Below are 18,580 nucleotides of genomic sequence, written 5' to 3' on the forward strand. Positions count from 1 at the left end.
GCCGCATATTCCTCTTTGTTCTCTCTCTCTCTCTCTCTCTCTCTCTCTCTCCCCCTCTGTCTCTCTCTCTCTCTTAAATAAATAAATAAATAATAAAATCTTTTTTTAAAAAGAAAGAAAAGAAAAGAACATATAGATGACTTTCCTTTCCTTGCATCTACTCACAACTGTAGGAAATAATTTGGGAGACCAGAAGTGACAGGTGAACAAAAGTTTGTTCTTTTGTGTAGGGGCAAGGCAAAATCAGCCAAGTGCTTCCCTATTGTGTGGAGGAGGGTTAGGTGTGGGAAGAGATGTTTGGGAGACAATGAACACAGTGCTTCCATGCCTGGCCCCTCCATTGGGGCTCCCATGTCCAGGACTTTCCTCTATCCTAAGACATAAAGCAGCTATAGTTTTTCTTATTCTTCCTTTTCTAGAGGTCTCTAACCCTGCCAGTGAAAAGTGGAGTGAGGTCAGTGTCCTGTAGAATGCTGGCTCTGGGGATGACCAATGGTGAACCCTGTTCTGATGTTTGGAGGACTCAGATAAGGGCTGGCCTGGGGAGGATTCTGATCACCTGGTGTGGTAGACCCTGGAGGGACCATAAGGGAGGGGTCTGGCTTCCATGGCTAACCCCCATGTAGCACTCTTGAGCAGATTGAGGGTCTGAAAAGGAGAAACAGAAATGGAGGAATGTTGGACAGGCATGAATTTCCTGCTTATAGCCCTATCAACAGCACCCAGACTTTGTGCACTTCCCAACTCTGGGGCTCAAGACAGCCTTGGCTATTCACTGCAAGAATTCCCAGCATAGGTTGGAAACTTGGAATGGTTGAGACCATCTATCGAGGGACTAGAAGGCTCCAGACAGAAATGTGAGAAAACATGGGAAGAGGAAAAACTCATCCCAGACTGAAAGAGTGAAAATCAGTTCAAACAGAGAAAGAAAAAAAGCATCTGGAAGTTACCCAGGCTTGGTAGGAAGACAGTTACAAAATTAAATGGAAACCTTATTTCTCTCTTAGGTCATACAAAGGTCTGCCTCTTTGAGTGACTACTACTTTCTTGCCAACAATGCCCCAAGACTGGCTTTGTTATTTCATCTAATTACTGGGGACACCCTTGCCTAAACCTCATCTCGGGACAGCACCCAATTCCTGGTTAACACCTTCTGGGGGCAAAGAGCCCTAGTCTTAGGAGGGAAGCACACCCTGCAAGGTCCCAGACACCCCTGGCCAGCATCATTGACTTAGGATGTCACCAGATCCTTCCGTAGGGTCCTGTGCACTTCACACACCAGGAGGCACCCGGGGGGCGGGGGGCTCTCCATCCACCAGGAGACCCAGGGGAGTCTCTCAGACCCCTGGAGAGTTCCAGGCAGGGGACCTGGTGCTGTCTGTGGTGCTGAAACAGGGTCATGCTTTGAGCTCAGGTACCTCCCAGCTCAGCAGAAGGACATAACCCAGATGCTTATGTCTTGGTTTGGGGCCAGGAGGGCAAAGGGGTGAGGATGGATGGAGCCAGGGAAGTAGACAGGAGTGGGTAGTACTGGCCTCCTCTCTCTGCTCCATCTGCCACTTCTCCTGTTCACTCTCAGCATTGTTCCTCCTGTGGATGACTTCTATCTGCCTCATCTGACTGAGCTTCTTGCTAAGGCCCTCTGCTTACTGGCCTCTTGTACTGCTTCTTTAAATAGATTGCTTCAGGGCAGCCCCGGTGGCGCAGCTGTTTACACCGCCTGCAGCCCAGGGTGTGATCCTGGAGACCCGGGATCGAGTCCCACGTTGGGCTTCCTGCATGGAGCCTGCTTCTCCCTCTGCCTGTGTCTCTGCCTCTCTCTCTCTCTCTCTGAATGAATAAATAAATAAATCTTAAAAAAATAGATTACTTCATCACACACACACACACACACACACACACACACACCCCTGAAAGTGAGGAGGCTAGTCTTCACATTTGACAAAGGAGAGAACTTAGGGTCAATCGTATTAGACAATATGCCTGGATCCCCCCTTTCTTCCTTTCTGCCTACCTGCTCCAGTGTCTGTGGGCAGGAGAAGGTATCTCAAGCCTGGTGGAGAAGGTAAGTGTTTCCTGGACACATATTTCTGGCTCCAGTTAATTTCCCTTCCTGGTAGTGATGTGCCTGCCTGATTGTCAGAAGGACTCCTCTTCCATCCAGGAGAGAAATGAGTCTACCTGGCTGCTTTTTGTTTCTCAATCAGGATTTGGGAAACAATGGGTCTGAGTGTCTCTCTTCTGTTGGATGAGGGGACTGAGATGCTCTGTCTCTGTATTGGTCCCCTAGTCTGGGGGTCCTAAACCAACTCATCTTCTTACCACATTCCATAATTCTCCTTTATTTCTTGAACCACTTACAGGGTTTCTAGGGGACAGCAGGGAACAATGGGTTGATGACAACTTGTCTCGATTGGAAGTTTCACTAACTTTCAATGTTTTCAACAGATGGTTGGCTCATGTCACCAAGCCTGACATTATTATAAGCAGAAGGCTGACGGCTGTCCCTTTTGGATGTAAGGCAGGGAGAGTTAGGTCCCAGCCATTTTTTTACACCGCACCAGAATCTCCTATTTGTTTTTAGGAGTCACTTAATGGTCTTATGGCATTATGCTTTGTCCCTGTCATGGTTTTCATGCTACTGGTGGATTTGAGGCTGTTTTTAATTTACTGATTTTTATTTTAAGTAAACTATTAGGTTTTTTAGGAGGAAGATTACAAATTCTTGGTTGCCTTCACCAACCATCTCAACCCTGACATCTATTTTTCAGTTTATTTTGAAGGATACACAGGTGCCAGATGGATGATGACCCAGTGATGGGTCTTCCTGGAGGAGGGATGTGAATGCCTGAAGATTGTCATTTAGAGAATGACATGAGGGATTGATGGTTTAGGATATGGGGATGAGGATGTAGACTGGGTGAGATTGAAAACAACCTGGAATAGAGGTCAGAGAACTATAGCCAGTGGACTACCTGCTTTTGTAAATTAAATTTTGTTGGAACACAGCCACATTAACTCATTTGTCTGTGACTGCATTTGCACTGCAAACACAGAGTTGAATAGTTGCTACAGAATGTTTACAGCTTGCAAAGCCTAAAATATTTGCTATCTAACCCTCTACAAAAAAAAAAAAAAAATCCTGACCCTTGACCTGGAATGTCAGATTAGAAGCTTGTAAATTAGTCTCTGGGGCTGAGGAGATGGAGAGGTTTTTTAAGTGTGGCTAACCCTGAATTTTAGGAAATTCTCTAAATGTTAATATGTGATTTTGCCTCTAATAAAACTAGTAGGAGGCAGGCAGGAATGAAAGGGAAGATTCAGGAGAGGAGAGGGATGATGCTGGAGACCAAGTCAAGGAAGGGACCCATGGAAGGATTTCCTTTTTCTGATAAATATTCACTAATATTTATCATTAAGTAATACATCTGCATCTATAGTTTTTTCCAACTTTATTGGGGTATAATTGACATGTAGCATTGTGTAAGTTTAAGTTACACAATGTAATGATTTGATACATTGCAAAATGACTACCACATGGGAGGGTTTTGAAAGTGAGACTGACACGTTTCTGATGTCCTGGGCAGAACATACCCAGCCCCTAGGTGAAATGTCACCAACACCTTTCTGTTCAAGGGGCAAGGAACCAGTATGCACCAAACTATCACAATGCAGCAAGACCTCTCTCTGTTGAGTGTTTTCCATATGCACTTCTTTTTAATCCTCATGGCAACCCTGTGAGATGGGACTTCTTACAACCATTTCGCAAAGCAGGAAACCGAGACACGGAGGGGTAAGGTGGCTTGTATGAAGTCACCCTGCTGATAAATTAGAGAGCATGGATTCCATCCCAGGCCTCTCTGATTACAAAGCCTTAGTTAGTTTCATATAGCAGGAAACTCATATTCAGGAGTTTGTAAGCCCGTTGCCTATGGGGATGTTAACTCTTCTAAAAATCGGGTTTGGATCCCCCTTCCTGGAGGATATGGACGCTTCCTCTGAGACTGATGCTCCTTGTGGTTCCTCATTGGGTCCTGATCTCTGAGTATTCTGCACAGGTGCTCTCCGTCCTCCTGTGAAAGCTGATGGAGGCATAATACAGCTCCTGCTCCATCTCCGAGGTGGAGGGTACCTCTGCAGAGCTTGTGGGGTCATCAGGGAGGTCTGACTCCTGGTAATCCTATGTGGAGAGCGAAGAAGGAGTTAGAGCAGGGTGGTGGGGTGTGGGGTAGGGTGAGGAGAAGGCATTGAGGGTCTGCGAAGTGAATTTCATTCTGACAGGACGTTGTTCATTCTTCCATTCTTTATCAAACATTCCGTATCTATAAATATAGCACTATTAATTGCTTTCAAATTTTACGGAACACTCACTCAAACTTATGTGGAAAATACTATTATTATTATTTTAAAGATTTTATTTATTCATGAGAGACAGAGAGGAGAGAGAGAGAGAGAGAGGCAGAGACACAGGCAGAGGGAGAAGCAGGCTCCAGGCAGGGAGCCTGACGTGGGACTCGATCCCAGATCTCCAGGATCAGGCCCTAGGCGGAAGGCGGCGCTAAACCGCTGAGCCACGCAGGCTGCCTGGAAAATACTATAATTTTACAGAGAGAGAAACTTATTCTCAGAGAGGTTAGGTACTCCCCAAAGCCACACATTTGCTGATCACGAACCCAACTCCAGTCTCTCTGGCACAGAACACATAGGAAGATGTTTATGAAAAGCTCACTTTTCTTCTGGGTGTGTCTTTATTCTCACACTGCTACCATATTTACAACACCTCTGTTACCAAGCAATTCTCCAACACCAGCTGGGTGGCCCATAGTTCAACTCCATTCTGACACTCTTTACCCAGAGATAATGCCAGATCCCACAGATTAAGGGCTCAGACTTGCACAGCTGCCCCACTCCCACTTCCCCTGCCAGTTGGAAGTCCAGGTTGTCACCTGCACTTCTGACCAACTGGCTATAAATTAGTGGTTGCCACGAGCCCCACCTCAAGTTCCATTAATTTGCTAGAGTGGCTCACAGAACTCAGGAAAGCAGTTTACTTACTGTTTACTAGCTTTTATAAACCGATGTGATAAAAGACACAGCACAGATGAACATTCAAATGGAAGAGATGCATAAGGGGAGATGGGGGGAGGTGGCAGGAGCTTCCACACTCTCTCCAAAGAGCACTTCAGGGATCACTAGGTGTTCACCAACTTGGAAGTTCCTCGAACTCCATACTTTGGGAGTTTAATGGAGACTTCATCATGTATGCATGATCAATTACTAATTTCATTTCCAGCCTCTCTCCCCTCTCTGGAGAATGAGGGGCAGGGAGCAGTGATGAAAATGCCAAGCTTCTAATCATGGAGTGGTCTTTCTGGTGACCAACCTCATCTTGCTGGTATAAAAGATGCTCCTATCACATAGGAAGTTCCAAGGAATTCAGAAGTATGGCTACTTCCTGCTGCAGACTAATTTCTCTAGATTTATGGCAACATTTTTCAAGAGTGTTTCCACTTCCCATCCTCCTATTTTCTCTTGAACTTACTCCAATTAAGATAACTTCCTTTACCAGGCAAGCAGATCTGCTTTTGTCAAGATCAGCTGTGACACCATTTGCTAAATTTGAGATTCATTTCTAAGAATTTATCTTACTGGATCTTACTAGCATTTGAGACAAACATGCATTCTCTTCTCCCCGAAGCTTCATCTCCCTTTGGCTACCAGGACCCACCCTCTCTTGGTCATTTCTTTTTTCTCAGTGTTTTTTCTTGTTGTCTCTACCTTGTATCCCTGGCACTCACAGGGCTCTGTCTGTAGTACCCTCCTCTTTTTTATGGCTTCATCTACCGTAGGACCTCGATGTGGATGCACCCCAAAATCTTTGCCTCCTACCTGGACACCTGTCCTGAGTTCCAGACTCTTGTCATCTACTTGTCTTCTTCACTCGGACTTGTCAGAGGCACCTTAAGCTGATAGTGACCAAAATAAAGTTTGACTCCCCCTCTCTTGCAAACATACTCCTACAGAGTTGGCAATTTCAGGAATTGCTGATTCAGTTATTTCTATTGCTCAGGGCAACCATGATGGAGTTGTCTTTGGTATCTATGAACATTTATGGACATCTGTGGATATCTCTGGCATCTACAGATTCATCTTTGGCATCTATTACAATCTATCTACCCACTAGGTAGGGGCAGTGAACTGTCTTTGCTCATCTCCCACATGTACTCTATCACTCCATTAGCAAATCCTGATTTACCACTGTTACCCTGGACTTAGTCTGTCTTATGGACTGAATTGTGCCCATGTGTTGAATTTATTTGTTCAAGTTCTAACACCTATTGTGACCATATTTGGATATGGGGCCTTTAAAGAGGTAATTAATGGGTATCTGGGTGGCTCAGTGGTTGAGCATGTGCCTTTGGCTCAGATGGTGATCCTGGGGTCCTGGGATCAAGTTCCACATCAGGCTTCCTGCAGGGAGCCTCCTCCCTCTGCCTATGTCTCTGCCTCTCTCCCTGTGTCTCTCATGAATAAGTAAATAAATTCTTTTTCAAAAAATAAAGAGATAATTAGGGATGCCTGGGTGGCTCAGCAGTTGGGTGATTGCCTTCAGCTCAGATTGTGATTCTGGGATCCGGGATCAAGTCCCACATCCAGCTCCTGTGAAGAGCCTGCTTCTCCCTCTCTCTACGTCTCTGCCTCTCTCCCTGTGTATCTCATGAATAAATAAATAAATCTTAAAAAAATAAACATATAATTAAGTTTAAACAAGGACATTAAGGTAGGGCCCAAAATGACTTATGTCCTTGTAAGAAGAACAGACACTGGAGATGTTTGTACACAAGGAAGAAGCCAAAGGAGGTCACAGAGAGAAGGCAGCCATCTGCAAGCCAAGGAGAGAGTTTTCAAAAGAAGCTTACCTTGCTGGCATCTTACCTTTGGACTTCCAGCCTTCACAATTGTTTCTGAAAATAGGTTTCTGTAGTCTAAGCCATGCATTCTATGGTATCTTATTATGGGAGCCCTAGCAAACTAATACAGTCTGCATCATCTCTTGCCTGGATTATTTGAGTGTCTTCCTTATCCGGTCTCCTCTTTTTTGCCCTAGCCTCCTATTGGCATTCTCAGCACAGCAGCCAGAGTGATCCCATTAAAATGAGCATCAGTTTGGGGTACCTGGCTGGCTCAGTCAATAGATCACACAACTCTTGCTCTCAGGGTCATTAGTTCAGGCCCCACATTAGGCGTGGAGCCTACTTAAAAAAATAGAGCATCAATTCACATCTGTGAAATAATAGAATGTGTGTATATATATATATATATATATATATATATATATATACACACACACACACACACATTGCTGCACAGATATCCTAAAATCCTTATAATTTCCTAAGTGACAAGAGTGCTAGAAGCATCTTCTGTTCTAATGTTTGGTTTTTGACCCTGGTTCCTGACACAGAGCTCCTAAATCCCTTAGAATTTCCTGGAAGACAGCAGTATCTTTTGTTCTAATGATGTAAACCTTGGTTGGCTCCTGGATGGGGGCTGGTCACAGAAAGAACAGGCCGTGGTTAGAAGCTTGGAAATTTCAACTCCATGTCCTCATCCTCCAGGAAGGGGAGAGGAGCTGAAAATGGAGGTAATGATTTATTGTGTCTATATGGGGAGGCATGCATACAAGTCCCAACAGCATGGTGGGGGGTGCAGTTAGGGAGCTTCTGGGTTGGTGAACACATGGAGGTGCTTGGAGGGTGGCACATGGGAAAAGGGATGCATCTCTTCCATCTGGATGTTGATCTGTATCTCTCATTATATCCTTTTATAATAGAGTGGTATGCAGTAAGCAAACTGCTTTCCTGAGTTCTGTGGGCCACTGCGACAAATTAATTAAACTGAGGATGGGGGTTGTGGGAACCTCTAATCTATAGCCAGTTGGTCAGAAGCACAAGTGACAACCTAAACTTATGACTGGCATCTGAAGTAGGGTGGGGCAGCCTCGTGGGGCTGAGCCCTCCCTCACCTGTGGGATCCGATGCCAGCTCCAGGTAGATCATGCCAGAACTGAGTTGAATTGGGGAACATCCACCTGGTGTCAGAGAGAATTATTTGGCGTAGGGAAAACTACACACATATTTAGTGACCAAAAGGGTCAGAAATTGTAGTTCTATGTGGTTTTCCTTTACATTGTCACTCTTCTAAAAATACATAGGTAATTATGGTGAACTGCAGCCCCCATGCCTCTCCATCTCCATTTCCCACCCACTATTACTCACTGCCCACGCCCACACAGATCTGCTTTAGGCACACTGTCCAACTTGCTGCTTCTCCCACACATCAATCATGCCCATCCTCAGAATCCCCAAACTTTGCTTAGATAGAGCCTTAGTGATTCTCTCTGTGATCACACTGAACTCCTTCACTTCTGGCAGGTGTTTTCTCAGACTCCAGCCCCAGGACTGTCCTCCCCCATTCTTTGATCTAATTCCTCTCCAAAGCAGCACCATTTCCTGTCAATTTCTTGCATATTTTTGCTACTTATCTGTCACTGTTTTCATCCCTCCTTCTGCCTCTGCCCCCACCTCCCCGCAATAAATCTAAGTCCTTGACAGCAGGGACATTTTATATTTGTAACATATGTATTTGTTAAGAACACAGATATTACCCAAGCATCCAGAACAATCGACAAGTGGGAAATATTTGCAAAAGGAATTAATGAATGCATGGTGATCACAGATCATGTGCTCAGAAATCTCAGTGGTGTCCACCTTATAAGAGTCTTATTTATTATTACGCTTTTAAGTAGGCTCCACACCCCATGTGGAACTCGACGTGGGGCTTGAACTCACAACCCTGAGATTAAGGCCCAAGCCAAAATCAAGAGTGGAGTGCTTAACTGACTGAACCACCCAGGTGCCCCTTTAGTTGGAGTTTTAAATAAATAAATGAGGTCAGAGCTTGGAGATGAACAAGAGTAATGCAGGTTGACACAGACCCATGAGGAAGGCACAGCCCAACAATGATTCTGAGATGCAAAAAACTTCACTCTGCTGGAGGTGAGTGAGCAAGCTGGTGTTGGGGGAGTGAAACAGTAACTTTGGGTTTCCTGCCCCAAATGTCAGACCAAGTTGTTTTGGCCCCCCGGGTAGCTTTCGGCTGTGGGGAGAAGCATTGCTTTTCAGACTTTGGCATATGGGACAAGGATCTTCATGGAGGTGATGCTAGTATGCCAGGGAGGAGAGGCGGGAGAGCTCCAGCAGGATAAAGACTAAGAGGGGAGCTCAGCTCAAAGGGAGTGGTTGCATTATGCTGTACTGAGCAGAAGCTCAGACATGCTCAGTAGCATATTGATGCAAGAAGTGCAAGGCTAGTTGAGGACTGGGATTGGTCTGTGGCGGGGTCTCCAGGACATGCGCCATCAGGGAGGTGGACAACCAGCAGGAAGAATGTGTTTAGGAGTGTGTTAACCACATGTTTCTGATGCTTTGGCATCTGAGGCCTTGCTAACCCTGCTAGGACTAGCCAATCTCTAGAGATGATGAAGGATTTTCCTGCAAGAATGCCTTTCACATGCAAATCAACTCATCTAAAGCTCACACCCCAACTTACTTCCTGGGCCACTATTCCTCTGCCTAAGCACCTCAGAGCCAAGTACCAAACAGCCAGGGACAGCCCCAACACCCTAGAGCCTGCTGAAATTATTCAAAACAGCCAATCCTAAATCTATCTACCCTGTCTCAGTGTGCCTTTCCTGTGGAAACCACAATAAAGGGCCCTACTCATGTCTCCCAATTTTAGTATGTGTGCTGCCGAAGTGAGCACCCTAACCATGTCTCCCTTTGCTTCCTCTGCCTCCTGACCCACCCTAGCACTGCCCCATGTGGTCCTGTGTGGGGTGATGTGCCTCTCCTCCCAGGAACTGTGAGCCACAGAGTGCCTTTGCGGTTGCAGTCACGTCCTGATCTGCTGGTCTCAGATACCTGAATAATAAAACCTCCATTTTCAAACAAGCAGGAAGATGATGAGCTCATTTCTGGACATAGTGAATGGAGCATGGCTGTGGGCCACCCTGGGAGATGCATGCCAGGATGCCCACATCACTCACCAAGGGAGCTGGCTCCACAACTGGGTGGATATTGTCCATGCCCACTGCTGTCCGGGATGCTGTCTTCCTGCAGGTCTTCACTCTGACGGGAGACACGGGAGACACAAGGGTCTCTGACATAGGGTCATTCTTTTGAGGCAAGTTGAGGCTGGGGTGAGCCCAGGAGCCTTCATATCAAGACTTTGTAACAAGATCCCCTTGCTCCTGGACCACTGGGACCAGGGCTGAGAACACACCTGTACTTGGCACCCTTCACCCTTGCTCCAAGACATCACAACTCCTGCAGGTCCCACTTCTTCCCGTCTCTCCCACACCTACCCAGCTCACCGAAAGAAGATAAGGCAGAGGCAGAGAGTGAGCAGCATGGTGACACCAGCTCCCCCAATGGCGCCTACAGTCACTCCTGACCTGGTCCCTGGTTTCCCTGTAGACAGAGACAATTGGACTGAACTCCAATCTTGATGTGCAGACATAAATTGCCTCCTCTGCAGCTCCACAGAGAGGGATACCCTTTCACTCCTGTCCAGGGTTCAGCCCTGAGGGTCTTCTACCCATTGTGGGACCTCAGCCTCCACCAGAAGGACATGGTCTATGTGAAACCTTCTATCCATACCATCTGGCCCCTGAACTCCTGTCTAGCAAACACCATCTCTTCTAGGATCCTGGTTCTTCCTCATACAGAGTCTCTCTGCAGCAGATCCCAGACCTGGCTGCAGTGGGACCATGAGGCTCTCAGCCCTCTTGGCATTCCAGAATGAGAGAGAGAAAGAGAGAGAGAGAGAGAGAAAGAGAGAGAGAGAGAGATGTACAGAGCTCTGTGGGATGTGGAAGTCACTCCTTCCTTCCAGGGAGGGTGTCTGAATCTCCTGGCCTCCACTGGCCCTATCACTCAGAGTCAAATGTGGTCTTTTGCACTTCCAGAGGCAGGTAGAAGCAGGGGAGTTCTCAGACCCTCAGCTCTCCTGGCCCTGCCTGGCCATGCATCCCACACCCGAGGTGAAGGATGTGTCCATGGGCATCACCTGTCAACCATTTGGCATGCACTGAAAGAGTCCTAATGGGGCTCACTATCCAGGTGAGGGCCAGATATCATTATCAATGAGATAGAACAATGGGGGTAAGGCTAAGCTCAGAGAGAAGGCAAGGTGAGGCCCGAGGATTGACAGTCAAAAAATGATCAGAGACATTTTGGGGCAGCAAAATTACTCCACACAGTAACACTAGATGGTTACATGTGATTATACATTGTCCAGTTCATGGAATGTATAATACCAAGAATGAACCCTAATGTCAAGGATGGACTGATGGTGATAAAGGACGTCCATGTAGATTTTATTGTAACAAAGCTACCCTCTGGTGGGGGATGTTTATAGTAGAGATGTAATGCACTTAAAGCAGGGCATTTGGGGAAAAATCTCTACCTTCAGCTTAGTTTTGCTATGAACCCAAAACTCCCCTCCAAGAGTACAGTCTACTGAAAATGCTCCAAGGCCTTCAGGGACCAGAGGTTGATGAAAAGCATATTCAAGATAGTGGAGAGAAAACTGCAGGTCACTTGGGCAAGACCAAAGTGCGAGGTTATGGGAGAAGAGGGCTGAGAGGGCTTCTCATGTCTAACCACAGCACACCAACACACCCTCATCCATGGAGTCTAAAGTCCCACTCTGACTTAAGTTGACAGAGACCCTGGCCAGTCAATACCCCATGGACATGAGGCTCCTTCCTACCTGTGCTGTGTTCCAGGCAGACACCATTTGTTGGGTTCTGTGTGGTACCTAGGATCAAAGAGGGGATTTCCTTCTTCAGTCTGGTGGGGTAATATCAGATACATATGGGCATCCCCCCACCCCAGAAACCACAGAAACACAGAAGGGACAGGGTTTGTGTCTTTCTAGGTCCCACACTCCACCAGACCTCTAGGACTAAAGCGCCAGGCATCTTAAGGCTGGCTTTCCCTCCCCTCATCCCTTAGGCACCCAGGTGGTCCTAGCTCTGTACTCACAGGTGACATTGAGTTGGATGGTCCTTTCCACCATTACACCAACTGCAGGGAACTGCACCTGACAGGTGAGGTTGGTGCCGTGGTCTTGGGGCCTGGGGGTGAGGGTGAGCACCGAGGAGAGGTGGGTCCTGGGGCCCAGGGAGGTAAGGGCAGCTGACATCCAGGAGAAGATGGGGGGTATGCCCTGCTCACAAGCCCAGGGCACAGAGCAGGTCAGGTTCCTGGGGTGGCCAGATTCCAGGGTCCCTGGTATGAGGATGTCAGGTGTATGGGTCAGGGCTGTGAGGAGATGGGGAGACATGGGGATCAGTAGGAGTGATCTGAGGTCTGCCCCTGAGAGAAGCCCCAGCTTGGTGCAGCCCCTGCCTGTGAGTCCCAGATGCATCTCCCAACCCACCCAGGGAGTCCTGGAGCCCTGTCCTACCCCTATGGTGTCATTTAGAGTCTTCTCCTTACCTGTCACATGCACGGAGAGCTGGTTCTGTAGGTAACTATATTTCAAATAAGGCCCTCTCTCCACCCTAAAGAAGTATGTCCCTGAGTCCCTTCTTTGTGCATCTCTGATCTCCAGGGAGCAGTTGTTGGCCTGAGGGTCCCCAAGTAGGAAGAATTGGCCCTGGGTCTCCTCTTGTACTTTTCGATCTGGGTTGTTTGTGGCCACTGGAGCACCCCAATGTACATTGGTCCCATTCCGGAACCAGTAGCCCAAAGCAGAGTAAGTCTTGATCCAGTATTCCATGGGGTAGGAGAAGTAGCAGGGCACAGAGATGCACAGGCCCTCCTGCACCGTCAGGGACTCCTGTATTTGTAGCCAGTATATCGGATCTTGAGCCAAGGATCTTGGGACTCCAGCGTCGGCAGAGGCTCCCAACTTCACCTTCCCCTGGGCCCATTCAACTGCCCACAGTATGGGCAGCAGCAGGAGCAGCATCCTAGACAAGAGGGTATGTAGGCTTCCTGTGGGTGAAGGAGAAGTGAAAGCCAGTAGGATTGGTGCTGGGAAGGACCCATGAGAAGCTGGGGAGGAGCATGAGGCCTCGTAGTTCACAGAAATGGAACTGCAGCCCCAGAGCTCACCCCCTCCCTGCACAGAATCAGCCACACTCCTGGACAAGAACAAAGGAGACCCCCCCCCAAGGGAGAAGAGATTCTCAGTGGACCCTCACTGCCCCCATCCTGGCACTTGTTTGTGGCACCAGAGTCTGGTCCAGGTTCTCTGAGGACACATGAGGCATGGGACACAGTGAGTCTCCTCAGGTCCTCCCACCTGAGGTGATTGAGCAGTATTGTCTCTAACAGGGAGCTAGTCAATTCCTGGCTAAACCTGGAGTCACAGGCTCATCTAGATCCTCAGGTGATCAGTCCTGCAAGGTGGAGGATTCTTAGGTCTATGTGAGTGTCTGGAGCAGAAGGAAAGATGGGGTCCTGGATGAAGAGAAAGCAGGAGCCACTCGTTCATTCATTCATTCATTCATTCATCCATTCTCCAAATACCTAGTTAATATCTGTGTTGGGGCACCTGGAGATAAGACAGTTGGGCCTGACCCAGTTCATTCCATGACGTGGTCCCAACCAAGGGTACCACTTCCTTCATAGATACACTATACTTTCATTTTGTCCCTATCAGGTTCACAGCTGCAGACACCTGTGACTTTGCAATGTGTCTCCTGGTCTCCTGGATATTTTCTTATATACAAGGATAGGACCATTTTTTTACTTCTATTATGCTGATTTCTAAAGTGTCACTGGATCTCCAAAAGGAGAACTGAAAAAAAAAAAAACAAAAAAAAAACAAAAGGAGAACTGAAAAAACTACATAGTTCCATGTAAAACAAAAGGGAGAAAACATGTTTATGAGCCATTGGAATCTCTGTCTGTACAATGGAGTGTGGGCTGAAGCAATTTCTTTAGTTCCTCATCAGACAATTAACAGTTCCTGTCATGTAAAAAATAAGCTTCTCAAGGTCAAATGTGGCTCAAAACACATATTTTTGCAGAAAATATGAGTGGAGTGGTTATACAGCTGCAATTAAAACTGTAGGTTCTGCTGACATGCTTGCCCATCTCACTCTGTGGAGTACACAGCTGGGAAATCGTTGATGCCTCTTTTTACAATATAAATATATAATAGCCTTTGCCATCATACATTCGTAAAATCTTCCAAACACAGTAATATTTAAGTAAATGTTCCTTGAAAAGTATTAACATAGAAGGGCACCATAGAGGGTGGCTCAATGGTTGAGTGCCTGACTTCAGCTCAGGTCGTGATCCCCAGGTCCTGGAACTGAGTCCTGCATCAGCTCCCTGCAGGGAGCCTGCTACTCCCTCTGCCTATGTCTCTGCCTCTCATGAATACACAAATAAAATCTTAAAAAAATTTTTAAACCAATTCTTGCAGAATTGTAGTAGTTTCTAGATGTGTTCTTTATTTCTTAATTTATTCTAACTTAGACTTAGTGAGATTCACTTGTTATCTCCTACAATTCTGTCAAGGTTGATGGATGTATCAAATTATGTAACCATAAGCAGAGTCAAGAGACTGAAGCATGCCATTCCCCAAAACGTTCTTTCCTTTTGTCATTTGGTGGCCAAATCCTCCCTCCACCCATAAACTTGCAAAAATGCTGGTCTGTTGTCCATCCCTATTGTTTTGTTATTTCCAGAATGTCACAGAAACGGAATAGCACCAAAAGTAGCCTCAAAGTCTGGCTTCATTCAGTGGACGTAAAGCATTTGAGGGTCCTCCATGTTGTTGGGTGTCTGCCAATTACTCCATCCTGTACTTGCTACTGGTACTTCACTGTTTCACTGAACTCTCATGTTGTATGTACTTACCTCTAGGAGACCATTGAGGTAGTTTCTAGGCTTGGGGTGGCTATGAATAAAGTAAGTGTCAATATTCACATACAGGTTTCTGTGGGAATGAGTTTTGATTTCCCTTGGGTAAATATCTAAGCATCCAGTTGCTTGGTCCCTCATTGGTGTATGTTTAACAGGACAAACCTGCCAAAGTGTCCTCCGCAGTGGCTGTACCATTTGGTGTTTCCACCAGCAGAGTGTAGTGAGTTCTGGTTACTCCACATTCTCTTTAGTATTTGACAGTAAGAGGATTTTTCTGTTTTGTGATTGGTTTTTCTCACCATTCTAAGAGGTGTGCACTGATATCTCACCCTGGTTTTAATCTGGGATTTCCTAAGGACTGGTGAAGTTGGTGATGTTTTCATGTGCTCATTTGCCCTCCATTTTGTTTCCTGGGTGAAGTGTGGCTGATTAAATCTTTGGCTGCTTTGTTTTTATTAAGCAAAATGTGCATAGCAAAAACCTTTACCCCTTAACCATTACAATTGTCCAGGTCAGTGGCATTGAGCGCATTCTCATTGCTCTGCAGCCATCACCACCATCCATCTCCATGACTTTTCTCATCATCCCCATCTGACATTTTATGCCTATTAAATTAGTAACCTTCCATTCCCTGCTGTCCCCTACCCATCCCCTGACCTTGACAATCATAATTCTATCTTTGGTGTCTATGAATTTGCCTACTCTAGATACTTAATGTTAAATGGAATCATCCAGGATTTGTCCTTTTGTGACTGGCTTACTGCACTTAGAATAATATCCTCAACCCATACTAGAATGTGTCAAACTTTCCTTCTTTTTATTTTTCAAATGATTTTTCCTCAGAGTTTATTTTATTTGACTTTTTTAAAGATTTCATTTATTTATTAGAGACCCACAGAGAGAGAGACAGACAGACAGGCAGAGGGAGAAGCAGGCTCCATGCAGGGAGCCCGATGTGGGACGCGATCCTGGGTCTCCAGGATCATGCCCTGGGCTGAAGGCGGCGCTAAACCGCTAAGCCACCCGGGCCCTCCAAACTTTCCTTCTTTTTAAGATGGCATAATATTCCATTGATTCAACATACCAGCTTTTGTTTATCTGTTCATCTGTTGATAGACCTTTGGGTTGCTTCCACCTTTTAGCTCTTATGAAAAATGCTGCAATGAACATGGATGTAGAAGTATCTATTCAAGTGCCTGCCTTTGATCCTTTGGGTATATGGCCAAATGTGAAATCTGAATTCTATGGTAATTAATTTGGTAATGGTATTTATAATTATGGTAGCTAACCATAATTCTATGGTTAAAATTTTTTGAAGAACCACCATACTGATTTCCATAGCAAACGCACCATTTACAATCTCAAGAGCAAACCACAGGAGTTCTACTTTCTCAGCTTCCTCACCAACACTTGTTGTTTCCTGCTTTTTGTTTCATTTTATTTTTTATGATAGTCATTACAATGAGTGTGGAGGGGTTTCTCATTGTGTGCTTGTTCTGTATTTTGCTGATACCAGATGTTGAACCTGTGTTCATGTGCTTAGTGGCCATTTGTGTACTTTTTGAGAAGTAGCTATTCAAATCCTTTGCCTATTTGAAAATAGGGTCATTTGTTTTTTGTTGTTGAGTCCCATTTTTTTGTACAATTAGGTTTTGTTTGTGCACTTAATGTTTTGCCTTAAGAGTCCTTGATATATTCTAGAAGGAATTCTTTCGTCTGATAGATGGATGTACTATTTTCCCTCTTCTGCCGCTTTTCTCTTAGCTCCATTAATAGTGGCTTTTACACAGTAACTGACTAAGGTGTGTTGGAGGTGTGTATATAGGACTTGTTTCTTTCTTTTTTTAAAATTACATATGTGACTCACACCTTGGCTGCATTATATTTCCTTTGGTCAGTGCTCTTCCAGAGGCCGACCAATCTAGGATCAAATACTGCATCTGCCATTTCCTGGCGAGGAAACTTTGTAACAACTGAGAACTTCAGTTTCTTACATGTACCAAAAAAGAATGATAAAATCATGTTTTATAAAACATTGTGAGAATTGACTGAAATAAAAAAAGAACCCAATATTTTTCTGGAGAAAAAAAAATAGTGGCTTTTACAGAAGTCCCTGTGCCCCAAAATGTGTTACACCTGAGATGACCCACTACTGTATCAGGATGTGGGAAAACAGAGTAAAGAAGGTCTGGGGGCCAAATGGGGGCATTTAGGGGTGGAAAAAATCACTTGGGTGGTGCAGTGGACTGAATCATGACCTCCAACATACCCAGGTCTTAATCCCTGGATCCTGTAGATGTTACCTTACCAGAAAGAGAGTCTTTGCAGTTGTGAGGAAGTTAGGAATCTGGACTGTGGGGATCATCCTAGATTATCTGGATTGAATCCTAAATCTATCAGTGTCCTTCTAAAGGGGAAGCAGAGGGTGACTTCCTGTACACAGAGAGCATGAGGCAACTTGGCCACAGAGATGGAGAGGGGAGCAGTGAGATCATGGGTTAAGGAATGGTGGCAGCCCCATCACCTGCAAAAACCAGAAGGATTCTCTCCTGGAGCCTCTGGAGGGCGTGGAGCTCAACCACTCTTGCTTTCTGTGCAGTTACGCTGATTTTGGATTCTGGGGTTCAGGACAGGGCACCCAAGATGTGTCACCTTGGCATCGTGACCCTTTCAGGCTGAAGGGATTTGAGAAATGGCAAGTGGAGGAAGGACTTTGTGATCCTCCCCTCCATCTCTCTACCCAGAGGAAGGAGCACCACATGTCTGAAGATGGAGGGACAGAGACAGATTGGGCAGACAGGTCACATCAAGCCCCTCCAGTTACTACCCATGCTCAAATACTTTGAGGAACCCCTAGGAGGGGCTCCAACTTTCCACTCTTCATCAAATCTAGCAAAATAACCCCACACGTTTAATCATTTATTCGGATCTTTATTTCCTTATGATGGCTCCTGTGCCACATGACTCTCATATTAAATATATTTGTGTACTTTCCTCTGATTCACCTCCCTCTTGTTACATGGTCCCAAGGGAGATCTTAGCAGGGCTGAGGAATACAACATGTTTCCTTCAGCTTTCTGGTCTCTCAGTGAGAGATTACAATTCTTTTGTTTTAAGACCCCAAGAGTGTGAGATTTGCCACAGTGACCCCAGGAAGCTAATATAGGCAGGAAATCAGGGATGCCCCCTCCAGGGAGAGTGCAGAGAAAGACAAGGAATAACCCTTCTCCAGACCCTTGCTCTGCTCCTCTTTTGCAGCAAAGTCCTCAGGGGGTTGTCTGTGCCCCCTCTGCTATCTCTCCTCACTGACTCTCCTGAACTTGTTCCAACCACTTCCTCACCCTCTTCCTGCCCCTCCTGTCAGATCTGTCATCCTTGGGTACCCAGTGACAAACTGCCTCCAGGTGCCTCCTCTGTGTGCCCTCAGCCCCTTTTCTCCCCAACGATTATCTCCTTCCACTAGCTCTGCTAGGATTTTACAACTCCTGGACCCCTCTCTTGACTCTAGACAGTCACAGCCTGCTCCATCCCTGACATTCTCAGAATGAGCATCTCTAAAGTCCTTGACTCCACCCTGCCAGATGCTCAGGGAAGACACCGGGCATCACTCTTGCTCCTCTCCTTCCTTC

At 46.0% G+C, this 18,580-nt stretch overlaps 1 protein-coding gene across 1 annotated transcript; it reads right to left on the reverse strand.

The window, feature by feature from the left end:
- Positions 1 to 3,435: 3,435 nt before the first annotated feature.
- On the reverse strand, positions 3,436 to 13,108 carry LOC112645054 (myeloid cell surface antigen CD33-like). The gene is made up of 6 exons (XM_025424076.3): positions 12,567 to 13,108; positions 12,111 to 12,389; positions 11,836 to 11,883; positions 10,436 to 10,532; positions 10,109 to 10,190; positions 3,436 to 4,180 (listed from the first exon to the last, which is right to left on the reverse strand). The coding sequence occupies exons 1-6, from the start codon at positions 13,039 to 13,041 to the stop codon at positions 4,025 to 4,027; spliced, it is 1,137 nt and encodes a 378-aa protein (XP_025279861.1). The 5' UTR covers positions 13,042 to 13,108; the 3' UTR covers positions 3,436 to 4,024.
- Between the last annotated feature and the right edge of the window lie 5,472 nt (positions 13,109 to 18,580).

The sequence above is a fragment of the Canis lupus genome, chromosome 1 (assembly GCF_003254725.2).
Source record: "Canis lupus dingo isolate Sandy chromosome 1, ASM325472v2, whole genome shotgun sequence".
Taxonomy (NCBI): Eukaryota; Metazoa; Chordata; class Mammalia; order Carnivora; family Canidae; genus Canis; species Canis lupus.

What these genes read in the sequence shown, in the direction of transcription:
- LOC112645054 (XM_025424076.3), bottom strand. Translation starts at nt 13,041, where the DNA reads ATGCTGCTCCTGCTGCTGCCCATACTGTGGGCAGTTGAATGGGCCCAG. An exon ending in GCTCTCCGTGCATGTGACAG is followed by an intron (nt 12,390 to 12,566) that starts GTAAGGAGAAGA and finishes ATCTCCTCACAG; the next exon opens with CCCTGACCCATACACCTGAC. An exon ending in CTGCCTGGAACACAGCACAG is followed by an intron (nt 10,533 to 11,835) that starts GTAGGAAGGAGC and finishes CTCTGTCTACAG; the next exon opens with GGAAACCAGGGACCAGGTCA.